This window comes from Thamnophis sirtalis, unplaced genomic scaffold (genome assembly GCF_051295495.1).
Source record: "Thamnophis sirtalis isolate CommonGarterSnake01/CBP01778 unplaced genomic scaffold, rThaSir2_p1.2 scaffold_2, whole genome shotgun sequence".
Taxonomy (NCBI): Eukaryota; Metazoa; Chordata; class Lepidosauria; order Squamata; family Natricidae; genus Thamnophis; species Thamnophis sirtalis.
In genome coordinates this window covers 164,822,753-164,846,014 of record NW_028261382.1, presented here as the reverse complement: position 1 = coordinate 164,846,014, position 23,262 = coordinate 164,822,753, and the positions used below count along the sequence as shown (strand labels likewise).

The following is a 23,262-nucleotide window of genomic DNA, read 5'->3' as shown; positions in this document are numbered from 1 at the left end:
CATACATTTAGGAGGTGGTTTTCAGAAGGAAGAACATAGAAGAAGATTGAAATCTCTCCTTTCCATGCATGCTGGTTGAGACTTCCACATGCTTGCCTGGGAACAAGTCTTCTTATAACAGAGCCAGAGTATTCTGTAATGAGTTTCCCGCCCACAGTAGGGGAAGGACTAGAAAAAGATGCCATGTTCCTTCCAACTTGAGAGAGGACAGTTTCTTTTTCACTACTGCTTTGTTCTGAAGAACACATATGTCCCTGGAGACTTCCAGATATTCATACAATCACCAGGCTTACCTTTTGATGGGAAGATGTTGCAGAAAGAAGTTCCGAACAAGAAATATGGACCTTCTGAATGTAAGATCTTATTTTGGGATACAGCTCTGGTATATTTAAAATGCCGTAGGATTTACTGCCCACGTTCAACAGGAGAGATATCTCCTTTATGTCTAATTTACTCAAATGTCTCTTCATGCAACTCTCTTTTTGCTCAGAACTGAAAATCCTGCTTGTATTTTGCCAGGAAGAATTTTCTGCTTCTGAGCGGAGAGGCAGTTCAGTGAGGAATGGAGCATGGGGTGTCTTTGAGGATTGGGCGAGGTCCCTGGGTGGGGGGCACTGCAGGCTACAAGTGAGTGTCTTTCAGCTCGGGCTGAAAATCCTGCATGAATTTTGGCAGGGGACATTTTCAGCTCCTGAGTGAAGCCCCCCAGTGTCCCCCTCCCTCCAAGGCACCCAATGCTCCTTAACCTGGGACTCCCATTTACTTAATCACCCACGAAATCGCTTAATGACTAAAACTGGGAGTGGTTGAATTGTAGTCATAGCAGTCACATGGGTGTCTTCCTTAATAACAGGTTTGGTCTGGTTCCAGCTGAGTTGAGGACTACCTCCATTTGATTATAAAACCAGTCTTGATTCCGTTAATGTTTTTGTTTATTGCATTAACTTTTGCAATGAATTTATTTTTGTATAAGCTGCTGCTTGGCTTTCTTTATTATTGCTGGCACTCAAGTAGTATGAAAATAGACAAGAATTCCATTTGGGCTAGGATGGATTGGCCATTTCTTTTTGCTTCTAACTGCAAATCAACCAGACAGTGACAAATACTCAGGAGATTCCTTTGATGACAACCCATTGTTTGGGAAGTAAAGGTATATAAATCTACTTTCTTAGTCACTATTTGTAGCACTGTTAACCTAAATCACTTTCATCTTATTTTTTTCCTTTCCTCTTTCTCTCTTTAGCTTTGTAGTTGCACTTGTTTGCATTAAGTAAGCAGGTCAAAGTAGATTACTGTATTTCATTGTTTAAATATTGCACTAATAAGTAGATTAAGTTCCTGTAATGAAGGATTGTCCTGGCTGGTGTGTTAGTGTTTTCTGTGTGATAGACAAACATTAGAAGCTTCTAAATCTACTTAGCATCTGAGTGATAGGAAAGTTCAAAGCAACAGAGAATATAGTTCAAGAAGTAGAGACAAACACCAGCTATGAGATAGTCTGTTTGGCACTATACTAAGTAGGGATGTATCATTGCTGCTCACTAGCCTTTAATTATGGAAAAAGGGATGGAAATAACCTTTTTTCATTTAAAAAAAACAGTTGGGAGCAGTTAAAAGTATTTGGCCTCAGTCTAAGAATGGTTAACTTATAATTCACAAAGTATTTTGGCATGTAGGGCCTGTGGATATGTTTCAAGTTGATATATGCTTTCTACAAAGTCTCTTAATGTATATATGCTTAAGAGTTGTTTTCCTGCCACATATTTGAGACTTGCGTGTTATCTTTTAATTGTTACACTCAGTGATCATTACATGCCTTAGCTTTTACAAGCTTTGGACTTCACAGAATCCTTTTTCATTGCTTTCCGGTCTGGGAAATACTCAATGACAGCTGGCAAACAATTAAACTTCCATTGTTTTGTATGATTGCAGCTTAAAGTATGTAATAAGAGTTATTTTCACTCTTCCTGATTTTTAAGGGCACTTAGGTATACTTAATCTCTGATGGCAAATAGGCCTGCTCTGTTTCTGTTGTTTTTATGTTCTGTTTTTGGTTTTGTTTATGCAGATCATTCCTCTGTTAATATATATGGCTCATATATTAATATGGTACAGTATATCAGTTACTTTTTCAATAGTAATTCTGTTTGAATTTTAAGTATTTTCCTCTTTATTTAAGAAATTTCTTTATTTAAGAAATCTCCAGTGTGTAAGATTGCAATATACACACCACATTCCTGTTTTTGTTAGAGTGTGTGTGTGTGTGTGTGTGTGAGAGAGAGAGAGGGAGGGAGGAAGAGGGAGAGAGAGAGGGGCAGGCTGAATCTGTGGATGGATAATTTTATTGGACAGAACATACCTCTTTAGTAGTAACTTCTTTATTATTTTCCTATCTCTATGGTTGGTTTATCTTTATCCTATATTCTTCTTGCTGCTGAGTCCCCTTAAAGTACCACTTAACAAGTGACATCTCTTGTGTACATCTCCAGTTTTGTCTCAAAGCTTGTATAGTAACTTGTTTCTTCATGTTTGATACCTTTTAACATCCCTAAACAGTGCTGTAAGTTGAAGGTTCTTTATTGGCTTCTATTAACACTTTCAAGTATTGTGATCAAAGCGAAGACTATACTGTAGTAACTTTCTCATCGACATTCTTCTTGGTTGTCCTCTGATAGAACGAGCTTTTTCTTAACCATCCAGCCATTCTTTCTCATTTTTTCCTTCATTAATTTGCCCTAATTACTCCATTAAGATTCTGTAGCTCTAGTTGAGGGAAACTATATTCCGTGGGAATGTCGTAAACGTCCTTTTCGTTGTAGCAGGAAAATAGTGCATGCTTTGTTATTAGATTGATTCTCTTTAAGGCAAACTAAGGAATAGGCTCATCTTTGGGCAGAAGCATCTGGGGATAATAAAAGGTGATTCATGATACTGGCATTTATAGCATAGGACTGTGCATGCTTTGAAATGATATGGAACAAAAGCTTTGAGTTTGAGTAAGCATAACATTTCTCTGCCTATTCACAAAAGCACCGTTTTTTTTTGCACATTTCTGGTGGACACGAAAAAAGGATGTGATTGCTTTAATAAGATGCGTCACTAAAGTCTAGCTTTTTTACAATTTGGGGAAAGACGGCAATGAAATAGAATTTATAAAACAAACCAGGGTGGCATCACAAGAACAGATAGTTGACGTAGGAAGCAGAATACCTAGGGGGAAAGTAGACGTATGGCAATAGAAAGTGTGTTGGATATGTTCAGTTGCCTTAGTATTTCAAAAAATACTAAAGACGGCATATAAACAAAGGTTTTATAAAAGGTATGAAATCATTCTAACAACATTGATCCTGCTTTTGGGGTAAGAGGAGTAAATTCATAAAATTAAGGGAAAAACATTAAGAGAAACTTCTACATTATGGTTCATCGTTCGATCTTTGAGGATTAAATTATTGTGCAAATCAGTTTAACACTGAATTAATTTTCATATTGTTAGCTGCTCTTTTAAAATCATAAATGTCACTACAGGTAATCCTCAATGAACAACTGTCTTTGTTTAGCAACCATTCAAATTACGATGGTGCTGGAAAAACTAATTTTATGACTACCCCTCAAACTTACGACCATCACAGTGTCCCCTGCAGTCATATGATTGCTAGTTGAGCACTTTGCAGTTGGCTCATATTTATAAACATTGCAGCATTCCTGCTGTCACGTGATTACTAATTGTGAACTTCCCAGCTGGCTTCCAACAATCAAAGTCAATACAAAAGCCTGCAATAAAATCAGGTTATGGTCACAAGAAGTCTCGCTTACTGACAATGGGCAAGTTGCTTAACGACCACAGCAGATCTGACATAAGTCTGGCATGGTCATGTGGTGTTTTATTTAACAACCGCATCGCTTAACAACTTGCATTGTGGTCATTGAGGACTATTTCTAGTACAAAACTCTATGAAAATCAGTGATGGGTTTCAAACATTTTTCGAACCTACTCTGTGGGTGTGGCCTCCTTTGTGGGAGTGGCTTGCTGGCCATGTGACCTGGTGGGAGTGGCTTGCCGGCCATGTGTTCTCTCTCTCTCTCTCTCTCTCTCTCTCTCTCTTTCTTTCCTTCCTTTTGTCTCTCTGTCCCTTTTTCCTTTTTTTCTTTCATCTCTCTCACTTTTTCTTTCTTTTTTTCTTTTTTTCTTTCTTTCTTTCTTTCTTCCTTCCTTTCTTTCTCTTTCTCTTTCTCTCTCTGTGTGAGTCTGTGTGTGTGTGGGTGTGTGTGTCAGTGGTGGGTTTCAAAATTTTTTGGAAGCTCTTCTGTAGGTGCCTGCTTTCCGGGTCCAATGGTGGAACCTCTTCTAACCGGTTCAGAAGATTTGACGAACCGGTTCTACCGAATAGGTGCGAACTGGTAGGAACCCACCTCTGATGAAAATGTATATGCTGCATAAGGATAAAAAGGATCAACTGAGAGCTACATTTGCAGTCCTAAAAATCCTGACACATGGTCATTTCTCCCTTTTTCCCCCCCCCCTTGATCCTAGTTTGGAGCAGAATTTCGAAGATTTTCTCTGGATCGTTTCAAGCCAGGAAAATTCGAAGATTTCTACAAACTCCTCCTTCACATCCACCATATATCCAACATGGCGGTAATGATAGGCTACGCTGACATCCACGGGGATCTTCTTCCCATTAATAATGATGACAACTTCTTCAAGGCTGTTTCCAGCGCAAACCCGTTGCTTAGGATTTTTATCCAGAAACAAGGTGAGTTACAAATGTTGAAAACTTAAATGACTTGTTTTTTTCTTCAGCTGAAAATAGAACTAGAGGCAGCTACTGGGGGCAGGGGAGGGGGGGAGATATCAAGAGGGGAGCTGTAACCATGGTCTTCATCTATACGTTTTTACCCTTTCTGTTGCTCCCAACGTGGTCCCCCTGAATAGAGTGCTGGGCTTGATGACTTCCCAAATAGGAAGCTTTAAATGTGGCAAATAAACTAGGCAAGTGAGAAAAATACATCAGACAAAAGACAGTAGCACCTTAACATTTCTTCATAGCATGCCCTCACAATAATTAGCATATTTTCCTCATTAATATGGCAAGTGCCATCCTCTTGCTAGTAACTGGCGAGAACTGAGTGTCCTTCAGAAATTGTTCCTTTGTATATTTAGAAAGGTGCTTAAAACTGAAACAACCACTAAAGTTTGCAGAATGCTGCTTGCATAAACAAATAACATTGGAAATTACTGTGTTTCGCGTCTTATGAAAAGCAAGAATAAATTTCGCTGGTATATGAGGCCAGAAAAATTCTCTAGCCTGTGTAAAGATGTGCTTCAAGTTAATGTTGGAAATGTGAAGGGTCATTTTATTGTCTTTGATGGACATCTAAAAAAAGCTTTAAAAAAATGTTGGGCTCAAATGGGATTCAGAGGATTTTAAAGATTGGCATTCAGCTGAAACCAGAACCTGAGACTGAGCCATGAAACACTGTATTTATGTATAAAAACTACAGTGGGATTACTGTATGCAGAAAGATAGAAAGTTTTGGCAATCACACAATGGAGGAATGGTGGGTGAAGATGACAGAACTTGCCAAAATTGCTAAATTGACTTGTTTTGTTAGAGAAAAGACAAAATCTACACTTGTGGATGACTGGAAATCCTTTATGGACATTTTGCATTAAAAAATGAACCTGATTTTTGGTTTTGATTATTAGACAGGCTAGATCAGTGATGGCTAACCTTTTTCAGTCGGAATGCCCAAAGCATGTGCCCAAACCCCTAAAATGCAATGCACCCCCCGTGCATTTGTGCCCCCACATATGCATGGGTGACCGCCCTGCACATGTCCCGCCCCTGTGCATGCACGCCCCCTGCATGTGCCCAACCCCCCCTGCATGTGCGCGTGGCCCCCTCTGCACACGCCCCCCCGCACATGCACGGCAGAGATTTGAAGACCAGCTGGCCAGTGGGAGGCGCATGCGCATGTGCGGCGGAACTGAACTGGGGTGACGGCTCGCCTACCATCAGAGAGGGCGTTGCGTGCCATCTTTGGCACGCGTGCCATAGGTTCGCCATCACCGGGCTAGATTATAGGAAGGAGAGAGTCATTAGGTAATTTTATAGAGTGGATAAATTATAAATGTAATTATAACTGGTGTGAAGAAAATCAGAAGCAACTTCTTTATATATTTTTATTTTTTGCATTTAGCTTTTTCTTTTCTTACTTTCTTTTTCTTTTTTTCTTCTATTTTAGCTTGAAACAGTTCTTGCTATTGTTGTTAAAATTTTCGGTAACGATTATGTCTAAAAAAAAAAAATAGGGATAGAATTCCGTCTCCTGAGATTGCTTTGTCCTTCTATAGTAATAAAATAGAGATTTTAATTTATTTGTTTTGTTTTATAATACATGCTACTATTCTTAGCACTTTTGTTCACATACTTTTTACATTAGGGATCCGCGGTGTTCCTGTTTTGCTTGTCTTGATAGATTTGTTTTTATATTCCTGGGTGAAACACGTCAATTACACAAAACTGAATTAAGAACCCCTTCGCACACTGCCATATTCCACAGACATTTATGGAACACTGCTTTCTCCATAGTGAGGGGGGAGGAGTATCCAGGATGGGTGTTGACTTTGTCCTCTCATGATTGGATGAGTCAGATAAGCTCTTTGGGTAACGCCCCCTGGCCAGCAGGACTACCCATTCTTCTGACTCATCTCCTCAAGGAAAAGTTGCACTACTCAGTAACTCCAGTAATTTACAAAGGAGTAAGGAAAATAAACTTGGATCCGGCGAATCCTGCCTCCCTTCATCGAACACAGCCTCCTCCCGCAAGGACTGGACTGCCACAAGCCCCCTGGGGCGGCACGCTGCCCTGGCCACTGAGTGAGACGGAGTCACTCAGGGAGGACAATTGCCGGGCAGGCAGGAGGAGAGGGCAATATGCTTCCTAGAAGCAGCCCTTAATGCAGAGGCTAATCAGGAGCAGAAGCGCTCCTCTGCTCCCCTCGGGTTGAGCCACGAAGCTGGCTAAAATACCCTGGAACACCTGTGCTGGCAGCCGACAAGGTGAGAGCCGGAAAGGCTTAAAAAGAGCTGCGGAAGACAGGGGAGAGAGCTGCAGCCATGGCAAGCCTGCAAAGGCAAAAGCCATTTCCATGTGCTCCAGCAAGGAGGAGCCGTTTGAATTTGGAGCCGGGGCCATCTTGAAACCACATGGTCCAAGATGGCTGCCCCCAGCAGCTCAGAGCCTCAACTCTCAGCCCTCCAGCCACAACCGGAGGCTTGTGGAGCCCTTGAAAGGTGAGAAACCATCGCAGAGGCATTAGCCAAGGGCGGGGGATGCAGCAAAGGGCCAACAGGAGGCTTGTTAAGGGAGTTAGAGGCAGGCGGTGGATCCCCCCCCCCTACTTCCTAGATGAATCAAGACTGCACGAAACCCCCCCCCCCCAACCTGAGAACTCCTCACCTCCCAGAGGAGGATTCCCTTCGGCTTGGTGCTTCAGAAATCCTGCCTAAAAGCCCGTTCTCTCCCTTTCTATCTGCATAGTAACAGGAAAAGCCCCCCCCCCCCCTTAAGGACACTCTCCTTTAAGGAGGAGAAAGAGACTTGGCGAGAATGCCATCAGAAAAAGGCTTCCAGCAAGAGCTGTGTTTTTTGGGGGGGGCTAAGTCTCCTTCACCCTTAAGAAAATTCTCCTTGAGTAGGAGAAGGAGGGGGGAGGGGCGGGAAGTCCCTGAGTAGGAGGCAAAACAAAAGCTGTTTTTTGTGGCTAAGTTCTGAGGGCGGGGCGATGGCAATTGCCTTGCAAAACCATTTGGAAAGAAGGGGGGAGGGGCCCCACGTGGCCAAGCCAAGGAAGAGCTTCAGCCCCCAGGGAGAGACAGAAGAACCTCCAATCAGGTTAGAGATTACCCCCCTCCCCCAAGGCTTTCCAAGGGTGGGGGTGAATAGGCAAAGAGCAAATGCTATACAATACAATACTAGGCAATACAATAGCAGAAGGGGCAGGAACCTGGTAGGTCTTCTAGCCCAACCCCTCGCCTAAGCAGAAATTCCTACACCATTTCAGACAAATGGCTATCATTACTAGTCAGCCCTGTAGCTCAATGGTTAACAGCTGACTCTGTAAACCACTTAGAGAGGGCTGAAAGACCTATGAAGCAGTATATAATTCTAACTGCTATTGCTATTACCATCCAACAGCTGCTTAAAAATCTTCCACTGTTGGGGCATTCACAACGTCCGGAGGCAGGTTGTTCCACTGATTAATTGTCTAACTGTCAGGAAATTTCTCCCCAGTTCTAAGTTGCTTCTCTCCTTATTAGATTCCACCCATTACTTCTAATTCTGCACTCAGATGCCTTGGAGGATAATCAGGTTGCCTCTTCCCTGTGGCAACCCCTGAGATATTGGAACACTACTATCACGTCTCCACTAGTCTTTCCTTTCAGTAAACTAGACCTGCCCAATTCCTGCAACCGTTCTTCATAGGCCTTAGCCTCCAGCCTGATCCCTCTGTTGCTCTTCTCTGCACTCTCCCTAGAACCCCCACATCCTTTCTACATCATGGTGACCAAATTGAATGCAGAATTCCAATCTGGCCTTTCCAAGGCCTTATAAGGTGGAATGAACACTTCACGGGAGCTTGATTCTATTCCTCTGTTTATGCAGCCAAAAACTGTGTTAGGTTTTCTGGCAGCTATTGCACACCGCTGGCTCATATTAAAGGGTGGTCCACCAGGACTCCAAGATCCCCTTCACAGTTACTACTGTGGAGCAAGGTATTCTGTACCTGTGCACTTCACCTTCGTTGCCTAAAGGTAGAACCTTACCTCTTTGAATCCCATTTCCCTAAGTAGTGCCCAATGCTCAAGGGTACCAAGATCCTTCTGTATCTTTAGCCTGTATTCTGAAGTGTTGGCTATTCCTGCCAGCTTGGGGTCACCTGCTAACCTGATGACCCCCCCCACCATCAGCATTTAACAAACAGAGAGCTAACAGTCATTCTGGCTCCTTCTCATGACCGCTTGAGATAACAGCAGTTCTTAAAGAAACAGTACTACTATCATGGCATTTATTTTGCTATCCCAAATGTTAGCTTACACACCTAACACCCTCATTCAAATCACTGATGAAGATGTTGAAGAGTACTGGGCTCAACCTGAGCCTTGGGGGACTCACTGCTCTCTTCCCTCCATGAAGAGGCAGTCCCATTGAGGAGTATAGGTGTGTGCACCAGTTACCAAGGCACCTGGTGTGACTAGGTCTAATCCTCAGTCTTCTACTTTATCTAGTAGTAGGTTATGGTCTACCTTATCAGGACTTGCTGAAGTCCAAGTTAACTATATCAATGGCATTCCTATGGTCCACTAGGGTTGTCACCGTAATCTAAGAAGATTTGTAGATTTAGATTTATTGAACATTTATAGGCCGCCCTTTTCCCTGAGGGGACTCAGGGCGGCTTACAACAATGGGGGAAGGGAGTGCAAAACAAGACATAAAAGAAACGTGAATAAAAAATTAACTATAAAACACAACATTCATTATGGCTAGTCTAGTATGATCTGTTTTTGACAAACCCATGTTGGCTTTGGGCTCTCGAGCCGGTTTTCTCACTTTCTGAAGGGGGGGAATCACATCAGCAATTCTATAGTGGTTCTCCGGTACTCCAGGAGCTCTGATAGATATAGTTTCAGTTGTTTGGAGATCTCATCCGCCAGCTCCTTCAGATCCCTGGGGTGTAACCCGGTCCTGGGAATTGGACCTTGCCTAAGATAGACAGGCTACCATTTCTTCCCTATCTCATCTTGGGTCCCTAATCTGAATTTGGGGTGCTGTTTTTGATAGGTTGGATAGTTTATCCCTGCTGGTAAAGACAGATGCCAAGCACGAGTTAAATAGTTCACCTTCGGGCCATTTTCTCCCAGCAAGGGACCAATTGTTTCCTTAATCTTTCTTGGTTTTATCAGGCGGGAAGATGCCCCCCCTTTTTGTATTTCATTTTATTATTATTATTGTTGTTGTGATTCTTGTTATTATTATTATTTTACCTTTGTGGCAGGCCTTATTGTGAGCCTTAGCTTCCCTCTCTTCATCGTTACACACACTCTAGTGGCCGCCCATTAAACTCCATCGGTGTTTACATTCAGAATATCTCTGCGCTAATCCTAGCCATAGAATCATAGCACCCTTATGGCCGGGGGGGAAAAAAGGGTCAGATAGGCTGGTCCCCATGCCAGAACCCACCACAAACTCAGAATGGGATGCCCGACTATGAGAGATCGCAGAAGCACCTCAGATAGCCTATGAATTTAGACAACTTTCGCTGAGGGCAGAACATATAGCAGGGGTGGGATACATCAGAGCCGACTGGCTCAGCCGGACCAAGGGGACAGTTTGGAGCGGAAGCTGCAGCCAGCAATCTTCAAGGAAATGGCAGAGTGCTTCGGACACCCGGAGATCGACTTATCCGCCACGCCCTCAACGCTCAGCTCCTGAGGGTCATCTCCAGGTACCAGACATGGGGGGGGGGGGGCAGAAGGGGCGGACGATCTGCGAAGCCCCTGGACCAGGGGTTGTCGGTATGCCTTCCGCCCTTACCCCTGATCCCCAGGGTCATATGGGAAACCCTTCGGGAGGGGGCAGAAGGGGTTCTCTTGGCGCCTCTCTGGCCCCGGAGACTGTGGTTGCAGAGCTCCAGTCGCCTTCAACGGAGAGGCCATGGAGATTCCCCCTGGAGGGAATATCCCTTAACCAGGGGTCGCTGGAGCACCCAGACCGTCAATGGCTCCAGCTGACCGCTTAGCTCTTGGAACGGAGCATCCTGGGGAAAGACCCTCCCCCCCCCCCCAGGGTGATGCAGACTATCCAGACTGCCCGCACACCTTCCACAGAGCGTATATATGGCTCCATGTGGCAGGCCTCTGCCTCATGGTGTAATTCCCTGGGGCACAATCCTAGCCAGGCCTCAGTGCCTCAGATTCTGGACCTCTTCCAGGCAGGCCGGGACAGAGGGTTAGCTTCTAACACAATTAGGAGACAGGTCCCAGACTTCTCGCCAGTTGTCCTGTGTGGCAGGAACCAGAGCTCGACTCACCTTCCTGTGGTCAGACAATTCCTCAAGGGGGCTTCCAACCCCAAACCGCACGCAGCGTTCAAGTACCATTCCTGGGACTTACACAGGGTAGGGGACGCTCCAATAGGTGCTCCATCTGAGCCTTTACGAACAGCTTCCCTTAAGTTCCTGATTCTCACGGTGGCCTTTCTGGTGGCCATCCCCCCCCCGCCAGGCAGATATATGAACTGCAAGCTCTCCACCGGGGAGGGTCTCTGCTTCCCCCACTAAGACAGAGTGGGGTTACGCCCTTCATCCCAAGGTGGGCTTCTGCTTCCATCAAACCCAGGAACTGATTTGCCCAACTTCTGTCCAGACGGGGGGGAAAGAAGGGGCTCACTCTGGGTATAAGGAGGGCCCTGAGGATTATCTCAGGAGAACCAGGCCAGTCAGGAAATCCGAAGCTCTGTTTGTTTCCTTCCAATAGGGGCCTGGGTAACAGGGTGACTTCCACCACAATAGGTAGGTGGTTGCAAACCTGCGTTGCCACTGCATACCAATCACAGGGCTTTCAGACACCAATCATATCACAGCTCACTCCACGCGGAGCGCAGCCACATCCAGGGCCTGGGCCACGCAGACAGCCCTGGCCGGAATCTGCAGGGCAGCCATGTGGGCTTCCCCCTCTCCCTTTGCTAGGAACCATAAACTGGACTCTTTTACCCCGCAGGGCAAAAGCCTCTTGGACGCAGGGCCTCTTGGACGCAGGGCGTTGCAGGTGGTTCACAGGGCGGAGCCCACGCCTCAACTGGCACAAGCGGGGGACATGGGGCCTCTGGGGTCTCCCTCCCTAGGGACGTGCAGGCTTTGGTACGTCCCATCCTGGATACTCCTCCCCCCTCACTATGGAGAAAGGGCGTTGGTACTTACCTGATACGCCTCTTCTCATAGTGGGGGGAGGAGTATCCAGTCCCTCCCTGACTATGTTTGTATGACTAAGTTTTATGTTCACAGTTTTATGAAGTTATATAAATATTGATGTTGAAGACGATAAAAGCTAAGAACTGAATTAAGAGTCTGGAGTGAATGGTGCAACGAGTCGGATGGAGCTCTTCGTCAAAAGAATGGGTAGTCCTGCTGGCCAGGGGGCGTTACCCAAAGAGCTTATCTGACTCATCCAATCATGAGAGGACAAAGTCAACACCCATCCTGGATACTCCTCCCCCCACTATGAGAAGAGGCGTATCAGGTAAGTACCAACGCCCTTTTCTTTCCCCTCATCTCTGATTGGTTTCACCCTTAAGGTTACAAATTTACATGACAAAAAGCAGGTATTGATGGTGGGAGGGGAAGGCTTTATCCAAAAAAAAGCATTAAATAAGAATACCAAGTGTTGTGGTGATGCCATTGGAAAGGGACAGGCAGAATTTTGAGATACGTTGCATTTGTGAGGAGCAAATCAATGAAGTATAAAGTGTAAAGTGCTGGACTAGAACAGGGGCCTCTAAGTGTGGCAACTTTAAGACTGGAGTAATTCAAAGAATTCCCCAACCACCCATGGCTGTCTAAGGAATTCTGAGAGTTGAAGTCACCAAGTTACTGCAATGCGCTCTACATGGGGCAGCCCTTGAAGAGCATTTGGAGACTCCAGCTCATCCAGAATGCAGCCGCGCGAGTGATTATGGGTGCACCTCGGTACACCCACGTTACACCTATCCTCCGCGAGCTGCACTGGTTACCGATTGGTCTCCGGATACGCTTCAAGGTGCTAGTCGTCACTTATAAAGCCATTCATGGTATTGGACCTGGGTACATGAGAGACCGCCTGCTGCCAATTACCTCCCAAAGACCCATTAGATCACACAGATTAGGCTTCTTCTGGGTTCCGTCTACTAGCCAATGTCATCTGGCTACTACCCGGGGGAGGGCCTTCTGTGTGGCGGCTCCGGCCCTTTGGAACGAGCTCCCCGCAGAGATTCGGACCATCACCTCTCTCCAGGCCTTCCGAAAAGCCATTAAAACCTGGCTGTGTCGGCAGGCCTGGAGTCGATGAGTTCCCTTCCCCTCTCGAATCGTGTGGCTGTTGGTTGTTTTAAATTCCCTGTACCTTTTGTTGTACTTCTTGTGTTTCCCTTCCCCTCCTTTGGGTTTGTGCGCCGCCCTGAGTCCCGCCGGGAATAGGGTGGCATATAAATAAAATGAACCTTGAACCTTGAAGTCTTAAAAGTTGCCAAGTTTGAAGATTTCTGGACTGGGAGATCCAGGTTCTAATCCTTCGATAGAAAAAGAAGCTGACTGGGTGACTCAAGGTTAATTAATCTCAGCTCCAAAAGAAGATCAAACTCTGCAACAAGCCAGCAAAAGTGCAAGTCCTCCATGGCGTCATAACCTGATCGATGGTTTGGCCACATGTTCCTAAGTGAACATAGTGCAGACAATCGCACTCTGCAAGCAAATGGCATAAAACACTACAGTTAAAAAAAACTCATTGTATCCTCCCAAATTAATCTAAAAAGCTATTCTATTAAAGATCTATTTCTGGGGCTTTCCCCTCCAGAATTAATTTATTTGATTCATAGAGATAAAATCTTCATTGTTCTTTGCTAAACAACTACTGTACTTTTCGGAGTGTAAGACACACACACACACACACACACACACACACACACCAAAAGGGTGGAGGCCATTTTTGGCCTCCCAAAACCCTGCCCTGTGCACCCATTTTTGCATGCAGAGTGCTCCTGGGGGCTAAGGAGAGCAAAAACTGGACGTACGGAGGCCCAAAACTTTTTTTTCTTATTTTCCTCTTCGAAATTTTGGTGCGTCTTATACTCCGGTGCATCTTATAGTCTGAAAAATACGGAACCTTGTTTATTTCAGCTTGCCTACAATGCTGGAAACTGTGGCTCCTGATGTGGTTAAAATGAAGTTGTTAAAAAAAATGTCTTAATGTGCCAAGAATAAGGAGGCTTGGATAGGTGATAGGTTAGGTATCACAATGTGAGCACCCTTACCTTTGATCATCATGGTTTGAAGGAAGTAGAGGAGGGGACACAACCTGGCGCCCGTGGTCGGGGTGTGCCAGGTGCAGGCCACGCCCACCCCAGCCCCGCAAAGGGAATAAAAACCTCACAAAATATCACGTGACAGTGTGACGTCGCAAGTTTGACACCCGTGAAGTAGAATATATGCAGGTAGTCCTCGACTTATAACAGTTCATTTAGTGAGCGTTCAACGTTACAATGGCATGGCACTGAAAAAAGTGACTGACGCCCAATTTTTCACACTTATGACCATTGCAGCATCCCCAAGGTCATGTGATTGATATTCAGATGCTTGATAACTGGTTCATGTTTGCAATGGGTGCAGAGTCCCAGGATCACGTGATAATCGAGGTGGCGCAGTGGTTAAATGCAGCACTGCAGGCTACTTCAGCTGACTGCAGTTCAGCAGTTCGGCTGTTCAAATCCCACTAGGCTCAAGGTTGACTCAGCCTTCCATCCTTCCGAGGTGGGTAAAATGAGGACTCGGATTGTTGTTGGGGGCGATATGCTGACTCTGTAAACCGCTTAGAGAGGGCTGAAAGCCCTATGAAGTGGTATATAAGTCTAACTGCTATTGCTATTGCTATAATCCTTTGTGAGATTCTGACCAGTATAGTCAATGGGGAAGCCGGAATCACTTAAAAACTAATTTAACAACTGCAATGATTCACTTAACAAATGCAAAACGGGGCAAAACTCACTTAACAAATTTCTCACTTAGCAACATAAGTTCTGGGCCCAACTGTGATCATAAGTCAAGGACTACCTTAATAGAACTATAAAGCTTTTATAAAATTTGAAGATCTTGAAAATATAATTCTGTTTCTCTTTCATATTCCCTTACCAGCCATTTTAAATGTACAGCTGTCGTATTCAGCTTTACTTATTTCTAGCGTAAAACCTATTCTGTATGATAGGGTAGTTGTTATTTGCAAAGGCTTGCCAAGGCTTAACTTTGGACAAAAATGTGTTCCCAAGAAAATAAAAAGGCTTTGCTTTCCTCTTGATACCAAATCAAAACATCCCTTTTTCCTCCAGGAATCGGAACATTTATTTTTTCTTTTAAGTGATTTGTTGGCTTGAATGTTTTTTTTAATCTTGGGGTTGTATTATAAGATAAATAACACAAGAAGCCAGTGCCCTATCCTGCGATCTTTGGTGGAGAAATAGTTGTTATTACACTTAAAGCTGGCTGCACTTAAATGATTAGTTACTTTTTGTGAATTTTAAGATCAAAGGCTTTAAAGAACTCCAAAGCTCTCAATGGGTGTTTCTTTGCCAATACACTTTGCCTTAAGTCTGTCTGTTGTTGCTTGATACACCAGCAAAGCAGATTGTAGCCGGATTACTATATTGGACCAATATTCTTCTCTTATTTCAGAGCCAAGGGAATACACAGATGTCCTGCTTTAGGGCCTCTCTTTCCTCCCCCCCCAGCCCCCACCTGCTCTGCAAGCTGAGGCCATTGATGCTCTTAATTGCAATTGAAATAGATACCTTTACGCAGGTGGGGAAGTTGATAGAGGCAACACGCAACACGAGTTTCGATCCCGGCTGAGTTTTATTGGACAACCTTGGGTCCAATTCTTTACATCTAGCCTTTTGTCCTCTGTCTGCCTAAAAGGGACAATGTCTTGTCTCTTATGATTATAAGGAAGGAAATGCTATCTTGCATGAGTCTTGGGGAGAGGAGAAGGAGGAGATGGAGCTGTATCTAAATACAACAGGACATATAGTAAGTGAAGTAACACTGGCTGGATCTGTAAAGAAAGATTTCAGTGTTTTTTCACACACGTTCCCCCCGCCCCCCCCCGGAACAATTCAGCGGACTGGAATGCAGAATCTTCCTCTCTACTTAAATTTGTAGGCAGATTTTTCTTCGTATTGTCCATAGCGGGAAAGACCCAGATAGCCTAAATTCTGATCCTAGATGCCCATTGGATTGATTTTTTTTTTGAAGTCATGTGTTTTGCAGATGAGGAAACTATCGTGTATCATAAGAAGCAGGTACTTAAAAACACTCAGAGCAGCTCTTCTTCATGTTCAAAATTGTTTGAAGCATTTTGCTTACATTTACCACTTAGGAATACAAGTTGTACTTTGTGTCATTTCAGTAGCATCTGACACATCACTTGGGGCATTGAGTTTAGAGTATCTATTAAATCCTTCAATGGCATCCTTGCTTCAATGTGCCAGGGCTCAGTGGAGACCTATGAAATTTTGATAAGCTGTGTGAAATGAGGCAGCAAGATCCTGTTTTTGGATGCATGAGCCGATGAGCTTATGGGTGAAATTCTTTGCAATTTGCTTCCATGGTATCCTCCACATGGATTGGTTATTAGCACCCATGAACAATAATTTGACTACAATATTAAACAAAGATATTTTCTTTTGTTTTTGTGGGGATGTTTAGTCCTGCATGACAGGTTTGCCCAGGTTCGCCTGGTGCGCCAGTTGCGGCCCTACCTGAATCAGGAGGCCCTCACAACAGTCACTCGAGCCCTTGTGATCTCTAGGCTGGAATACTGTAATGTGCTCTACATGGGGCTGCCCTTGAAGAGCATCCGAAGACTTCAGCTAGTCCAGAATGCGGCCGCGCGAGTGATCGTGGGCGCACCACGGTTCGCCCACATAACACCGATCCTCCGTGAGCTGCACTGGCTACCTGTTGATCTCCGGGTGCACTTCAAGGTCCTACTCACCACCTATAAAGTGCTCCATGGTAGTGGATCTGGCTATGTGAGAGACCGCCTTCTGCCAATTACCTCCCTGCGTCCCATCAGATCGCATAGAGTTGGCCTCCTCCGTATTCCATCCGCCAGTCAGTGCCGACTGGCGATTACTCGGAGGAGAGCCTTCTCTGTTGCGGCTCCGACACTATGGAACAATCTCCCCGTGGAGATTCGTACCCTCACCACCGTCCAGGCCTTCCGCACAGCCCTCAAGAACTGGCTAGCCCGTCAGGCCTGGGGATAATCTTATTTTCGCCCCTCCCGAATGCTGAGTAAATGTTGAGTTTTATTGTCTAATTTACTTTGTGCACATTTCTTTTTGGTATTGTCCTACACTCCCCTTCCTTTTTTGATTGTAAGCCGCCCTGAGTCCCCTCAGGGAAAAGGGCGGCCTATAAATAAATAAATCTACAATCTACAATGACAGGCAGCTGTTAGAAAGGCCAGTTTTATCAGAAGGAGCGAGAAGGCTGGCCTTTATCAGAAGGAGAGATAATTACCAGTCTTGGACCTTCTCATCCATCTGAAGCTAACCTAACTTCTCTTTGTTCTCCAAGGTGGCAGGTCAGCGAGATTATTTTGCATCACAAAATGAGATTTGCCAGAACTTATCTGGCAGCTTTAAGAGTCTTCTCCCCACTTGCTTTGGGCAACTGACTGAAGATAGCAATTAAGACACTGGAGATAGTTTAATGGACTACCTCTTAGGGCCTGGTTGATTTATTGGCAAGAAGAAAAATGTTTGCTTTCTCTCATCAGCTTAAGGGAGTATATTTCTGATTAAAGAGTGGTTTATCCCATGCCTGTTAAAAAAAGACCCACAGCTTACATTTATTTTAATGTGGCTTGCCTCTGTGCATAAATTAGAAAAACAAGTAATTTACTGGCAGCCAATCAACATAATTATAAAGAGGAAAGTTTTCATTATTGAATTTTAAATTACACGACTGTCTCTCCAATTAGAGGCAAGGAGCTATTGGTCCTCTTAAGAGCTTCTCCACTCTAACTCACAGCTTCTCCAGCCAGCATAGCCAAAGATAATTCCTGGGCTTCTAATTCACTGGTATCTGCTGACCACCATCTATGCTCAGAATTTCTAGACATTTTAGGAATCCACTTAATATTTCAGTAGAAAACTTGTTCAGCAGATCTAGAAAAGCATGAATGTAGGCATTTGTCCTATGGGATAGGGGTCTCCAACCTTGGCAACTTTAAGCCTGGCAGACTTCCACCAGGCTTAAAGTTGCCAAGGTTAGAGACCCCTGCTATGGGACACCAACAAAGCTTTGCTGGATGTGGAATTCTGGGAGTTGAAGTCCGCCAGGCTTAAAGTTGCCAAGGTTGGAGACCCCTGTTATGGGATACCAACAAATCTGCCTGGCATAACTGCAGATGGTAAGACATTAAGCAGAACCTGGGTACTTGAGAGACCGCCTGCTGCCAATTACCTCCAATAGACCGATCAGATCCCACAGATTAGGCCTCCTCTGAATTCCATCCGCCGGCCAATGCCGACTGGCGACTACCCGGAGGAGAGCCTTCTCTGTGGCTGCTCCGACCCTCTGGAACGAGCTCCCCGTGGAGATTCGAACCCTCACCACCCTCCAGGCCTTCCACAAAGCCCTTAAAACCTGGCTGTTCCGACAGGCCTGGGGCTAAAGAATTTTTGCCCCCCTTCTCGAATGGTATGGTTGTTGTGTGTTTTTAAATTGTGTATTGTTCTGTTCGTCTTTTTTATCCCTTATCTGTACCCCCTTCCCTGACTTGGATTGTGAGCCGTCCTGAGTCCCCTTCAGGGAAAAGGGGGCATATAAATGCAATAAATTCAATTCAGAAGACTTATGAAAAGGCATGCTGGTGCCTTGATGAAAAGTCATGAAAAAGGTAACAGATGGAGCATTTAAATATACTGTACATTTGGATTTCTGACTATAGGACGATTCTGTAATCCTTCATCCAGGGCAAGATCAAAGATTGAAGCGCTTAGTGGTCCTTCAAGCAGATACAAAATAGTTTTGGAGAAATCTAAAGAAAATATTTTTGACATTTTAAAATGTCTATGGAGATTCTCAATACAATGAGAATTCTGGAAAGGCTGCTTTAATAAAGAATGAAAAAGAAGTTGACTATTCAATTATCCAGAATTTTAGTACTGATAGAAGAGATTTTTAGGATTTGATTTGCAGCAGGTTGCTCTGTTGAGTTGGGAAGCAGCTACGTCTGTTGCTTGATCAAATGGCTTTGGACTTTTAGCTTTATTTTTCTTGATAAATGTGAATCATCAGGAGCTGAGGTCAACTTGAAGACAACTTTATTTTGCTTGATAAAGGCTGTTCCAAGTATATCAGGCCCAGCTGAATAAAGCCATTCAAAAGAGGGTGACATCAGTTGGTTCATCAAGTTATTTTTAGTTAAACTAATGTCTACATTTTAAATAAGAGGAGACATAGGCATCCCAAATGTCAAAGTACTGAAGGGAGAGAAGTCTTCCTTAACCTCTCTGAGAACTGTGCTATAAAAGAGAGTTTTGTCTCAGGGAATTTTTAAAGTAAGCCTTTATCTCGATTATTTAAATAATGCTACTCTTCTACATTGCCAGCAGTTGGAGCAATTTCTGCTTTGGAGTTCATTTAATTGGGTCCCATTCTTTTACAGCTAAAACTGTAGGAGTCCCTTAATTGTTCTAATAAAGGCATGAATGGGCCTGTTAAAATGTTCCTCTTTCCACAGCCCCTGTCAAAGCCGATTGAAAAGTATAAACAGCAGTGGAATGCAGGAGATCTTTTGAGTTTGGACTGCACAAATTCTAGACAATCAATTATTTTTCTGCCTGGTGAATAGCTAAGATGATTATTCAGGAATTCTGTTTTTTCCAACACAGCCCACTCCTTTACTGAGAATCAAACAAAAAGTATTTACTTGGGGATTTCTGTGTTGTCTCCATTTTATTTTTGGTTTCCTTTTAGAAAGTTAAGTGAGAAAAATGCATTGGCCACTCAACACCCCCCCCCAACAGTTTTGTTGGGGAATGAGGGTGGGAGGCCTTTGTGTCGGCTTTTGTGTTGGCCTACAAAGCTGTCTTAGAGAATCAAGACATCTATTCAGTAACAAAAATAATTTAGCAACACTAAAGGTACGTGTAGAGAAGGGGGAAGAAGTAATGATTGCAGACATTGGGACATAAATATTTGAATTGTCACAGAATTGGTATGCGGTGGGAAAATTAAAGGCTCTCCAGTTTGTTTCCCAAATTGCATTTTCTTCTACCCCCCCCCTCTCAACCCTCCCTCCAATTGTTTTTCGGTCACCAACCTTATTATAGAGGTAACTTCTGCTGAGAAAAGTAACCGGAGAGGTGAGTAGGGAGAAAGGGAATCTTGTATTTGAAATCAACCTCGTAAGGACTTTTGCCACATTCCCTTTTTCATCCTTGGCTCTGCCTGAGATTTAATTAGCCTTTCGGGTTGTTTTCCCAACTTGGATGAGGTTGGCAACAGAAGTGACAGTTGGTCGGCAGTGTAATTGTAGGCTAGAAGAGTGGGAGGTGGATCTGTTTTTCTCAATTGTGCTTGAGCTTAATGAGATATCAGGAGATTGATCTTTGTTTACTTGCAGATTTATTAATTAAGCTGAGAACATTCTTTTTTTTTAAAAAAAAAAAATTCTGATGGATTGTGATTAGTTCCTAAATACGGACAATGCGCACTTCTTGGTCAGACAAGTCTTGAAAAGGGAGTTTTCAGTAATTGGCTAAACAAAAGACAACTTTGCCTTTTTTTTAATGGTGGAAAAATAGTCTAAGCTTAGAGGTGCTTATGACCGCTGCTGATTCGTGAAGGCATTGAAAAGCAGTTCCTATAGCCATGATGGCAAACCTAAAGCCATGTGTGCCAGAGGTGGCACACAGAGGCCTATCTGTGGGCACCCGTGGTGTCGCCAGCTGTTCTTCATGCGTGTTGGCCAGCTGGTCTTCACAGCCTGAAAGCGACCCCAAAGACGGCCATTTTCCAGGCTGTTTTGGGGACTTTTTCGAGTGTTTTTTTTGGGGGGGGGACTTTTGGGGGCTGGGTTTGTTGGGCCGTTTTCAGGCTGTCTTTCAGGCCTCCGAATTCCATCTGCCGGCCAATGTCGGCTGGCGACTCCCCGGGGGAGGGCCTTCTCTGTGGCTGCTCCGGCCCTATGGAACGATCTCCCCATTGAGATCCGGACCCTTACTACCCTTCCGGCCTTCCGCAAAGCAACTAAGACCTGGCTGTTCCGGCAGGCCTGGGGCTGTTGAATTATCCAGCCCCATCCAATGTTACGACTGTTGTGGAATTTTAAATTGTGTTTCTATTTTTATTTTTGTACCCCTTTCCCTTCTTATTGTTAGCCGCCCTGAGTCTTCCGGGAATAGGGCGGCATACAAGCCAAATAAATCTAATCTAATCTAATCTGCAAACAGATGGAATATGGCCTGAAAAACAGCCAAAAAATAGCCTGAAAAACAGCCAAAAACCAAGCATGCGCGTACCAGCCAGCTGTCTTTGGGTTTCCGGCCCTCCAGTGCACGCACATGCGCACATGTTCCAGTTTGGGAATTTGGTGCTGAAAAGGTTCACCATCACTGTCCTATAGACTTTAATAAGATAACCTTCTAAAATCGAGGGATACTAACACTGGAAAATCATCACAGCTTGTGGACTGATAACCTTGATGGACAAGTTTATTTATACAGCACAGAATACTCACCAGAAGCTTTTATAATGGCAGTAGTTTTTCAACCATTGTCAGGGGGATGTTGTGTGGAACTCACTCCTTTTTTTTTTTTGACTAACAATTTATGTGGGATGCCTTACCTATCTTTCACATGATAAGAAATGAGTCGCCGGAATAGATAGAATGTGTTATCATGTATTATTTAGAATGGCTGATACAAGTTCAGCTCTACTTAATAGTCAATCTAAGCAGCTAGATCCTTATCTATAGACTGTTGCCAAACAGAGCCAGAGGCTGTGGGATGCTGGCATTGTAGAAATGGGTTTTCCTGATTCTGCTGTTTGCCTATCTTAAGATTGCAAGCAGATAAAACTTCAGAGCCATTCCTCCATTCTCAGGCAACAGTCTCTTTGATCCCTGTTTGTGTGTGTGTCTGTGTGTGTGTGTGTGCGCGCACAAGCTCTATTCATCTTGACATATTAGGATCCACAAAAGTGGCAGACAATTTTCTCCCCAATTTACTTTATGAAAATGTTTTAGCTGGAGCCTCCTGTGATCGCAGCCTCCTGTGTCTCCCAGAGAAGAATAATTACTGCCTGGTTTAAGCCAGCATTTCATAACTGGGCAGGCTGTTATTCCTGTCAGGCTGCTGAGTCAGGCTCACTGAATTATTTAATTTTTTGTGTGTGTGTTTTTGTTGGGGGGGTGAAAGAGAAAAGGGAGGGGTGTTTGTAAAGAGCCTGAGAAATATGTTTTGTTACCTGGTGGGGTAGGATGAATCGGCTATATAACCCCTTTGCTGCAGGTCTTGTAATCTGCATTTCTGGGGTGTCTGGCTTTTTTTTGTGATAGGAAAAAGAAAAGCAACCATTTCTTTGGCGTGTTGGCAAAAACATCTCTGGAATTATAGCCATGAGAACTGTTGAAAGGAGCCTAAGTTGAATAACTAGTGTCATTTTGCCAATGGGTTATTTTTGGTGGCTTCAATTACATTCTTGCTCCTGCCTCCCCCTCAACCGCATGGGTGCCGGGTAAATGGTAGGCTGAGTTACAGTTGCAAAGCCACTAAATGAAAAAACCCTCTTTGGAGAGAAAGAACACGTCCCCCTCCCCTCCCCTCCTTTCTCCCTCCTGTCCCCGTTCCACCCACACCCGCCACCCATTTTCTTTTAAAGATCCTGCTTGCTTTCCTCATAATATAAATATCCTTGGTCTGGATTATTTTGCCTTGAGAATAGCCACAGGAAGTTTCCCTTGGAAGAGGAGTTGGGACAGAGGTTGGCCTTTCCAGTGTGGCTTCAGAGAAAAACTATGGATTTGTTTAACGCTAGATATGCGTTGTACTTTTCACAGCCTCAGAGGGATGCTTCTAGCAGCATCCAACTTTTCCACCATTTATCTGCATCAGGGAAATGGGAAGGAAGGAAGATGGTGCATCCTTAAAATAGTTCACAATTAAAACAAAAAAACAAAACCCCACAAAACAAACCTAAGCCTCTATTCCCCTCCCCCTCTGAACCAGACATGTTTTGAGCCAGTCAGACTAAAGTTTATATATACATTTTTTTTTGTGAATGGCGAAGATTTTCAGTGTCTGACTTCTGTTTGAGAAGTAGCCAGCAGTGACTAACATCCCTTAATCCAATTTATAGAGGATTTCCTCTCTTAAAAAAGCAGCACATTGTTTCTGTGTTCTGTGTTTATCTCTTCTCAGCAAATAGAGAAGAGGAGAGAG

At 44.1% G+C, this 23,262-nt stretch overlaps 1 protein-coding gene across 1 annotated transcript in view; it reads left to right on the top strand.

Moving 5' to 3' along the window:
• The window catches only part of PARD6G (par-6 family cell polarity regulator gamma), a 107,970-nt gene that overhangs the window by 28,266 nt on the left and 56,442 nt on the right, over positions 1-23,262 (top strand). The window contains exon 2 of the mRNA XM_014072509.2: positions 4,532-4,754. Within this exon, the coding sequence (XP_013927984.1) occupies positions 4,532-4,754 (223 nt within the window). The remainder of the gene's footprint in view (positions 1-4,531; positions 4,755-23,262) is intronic.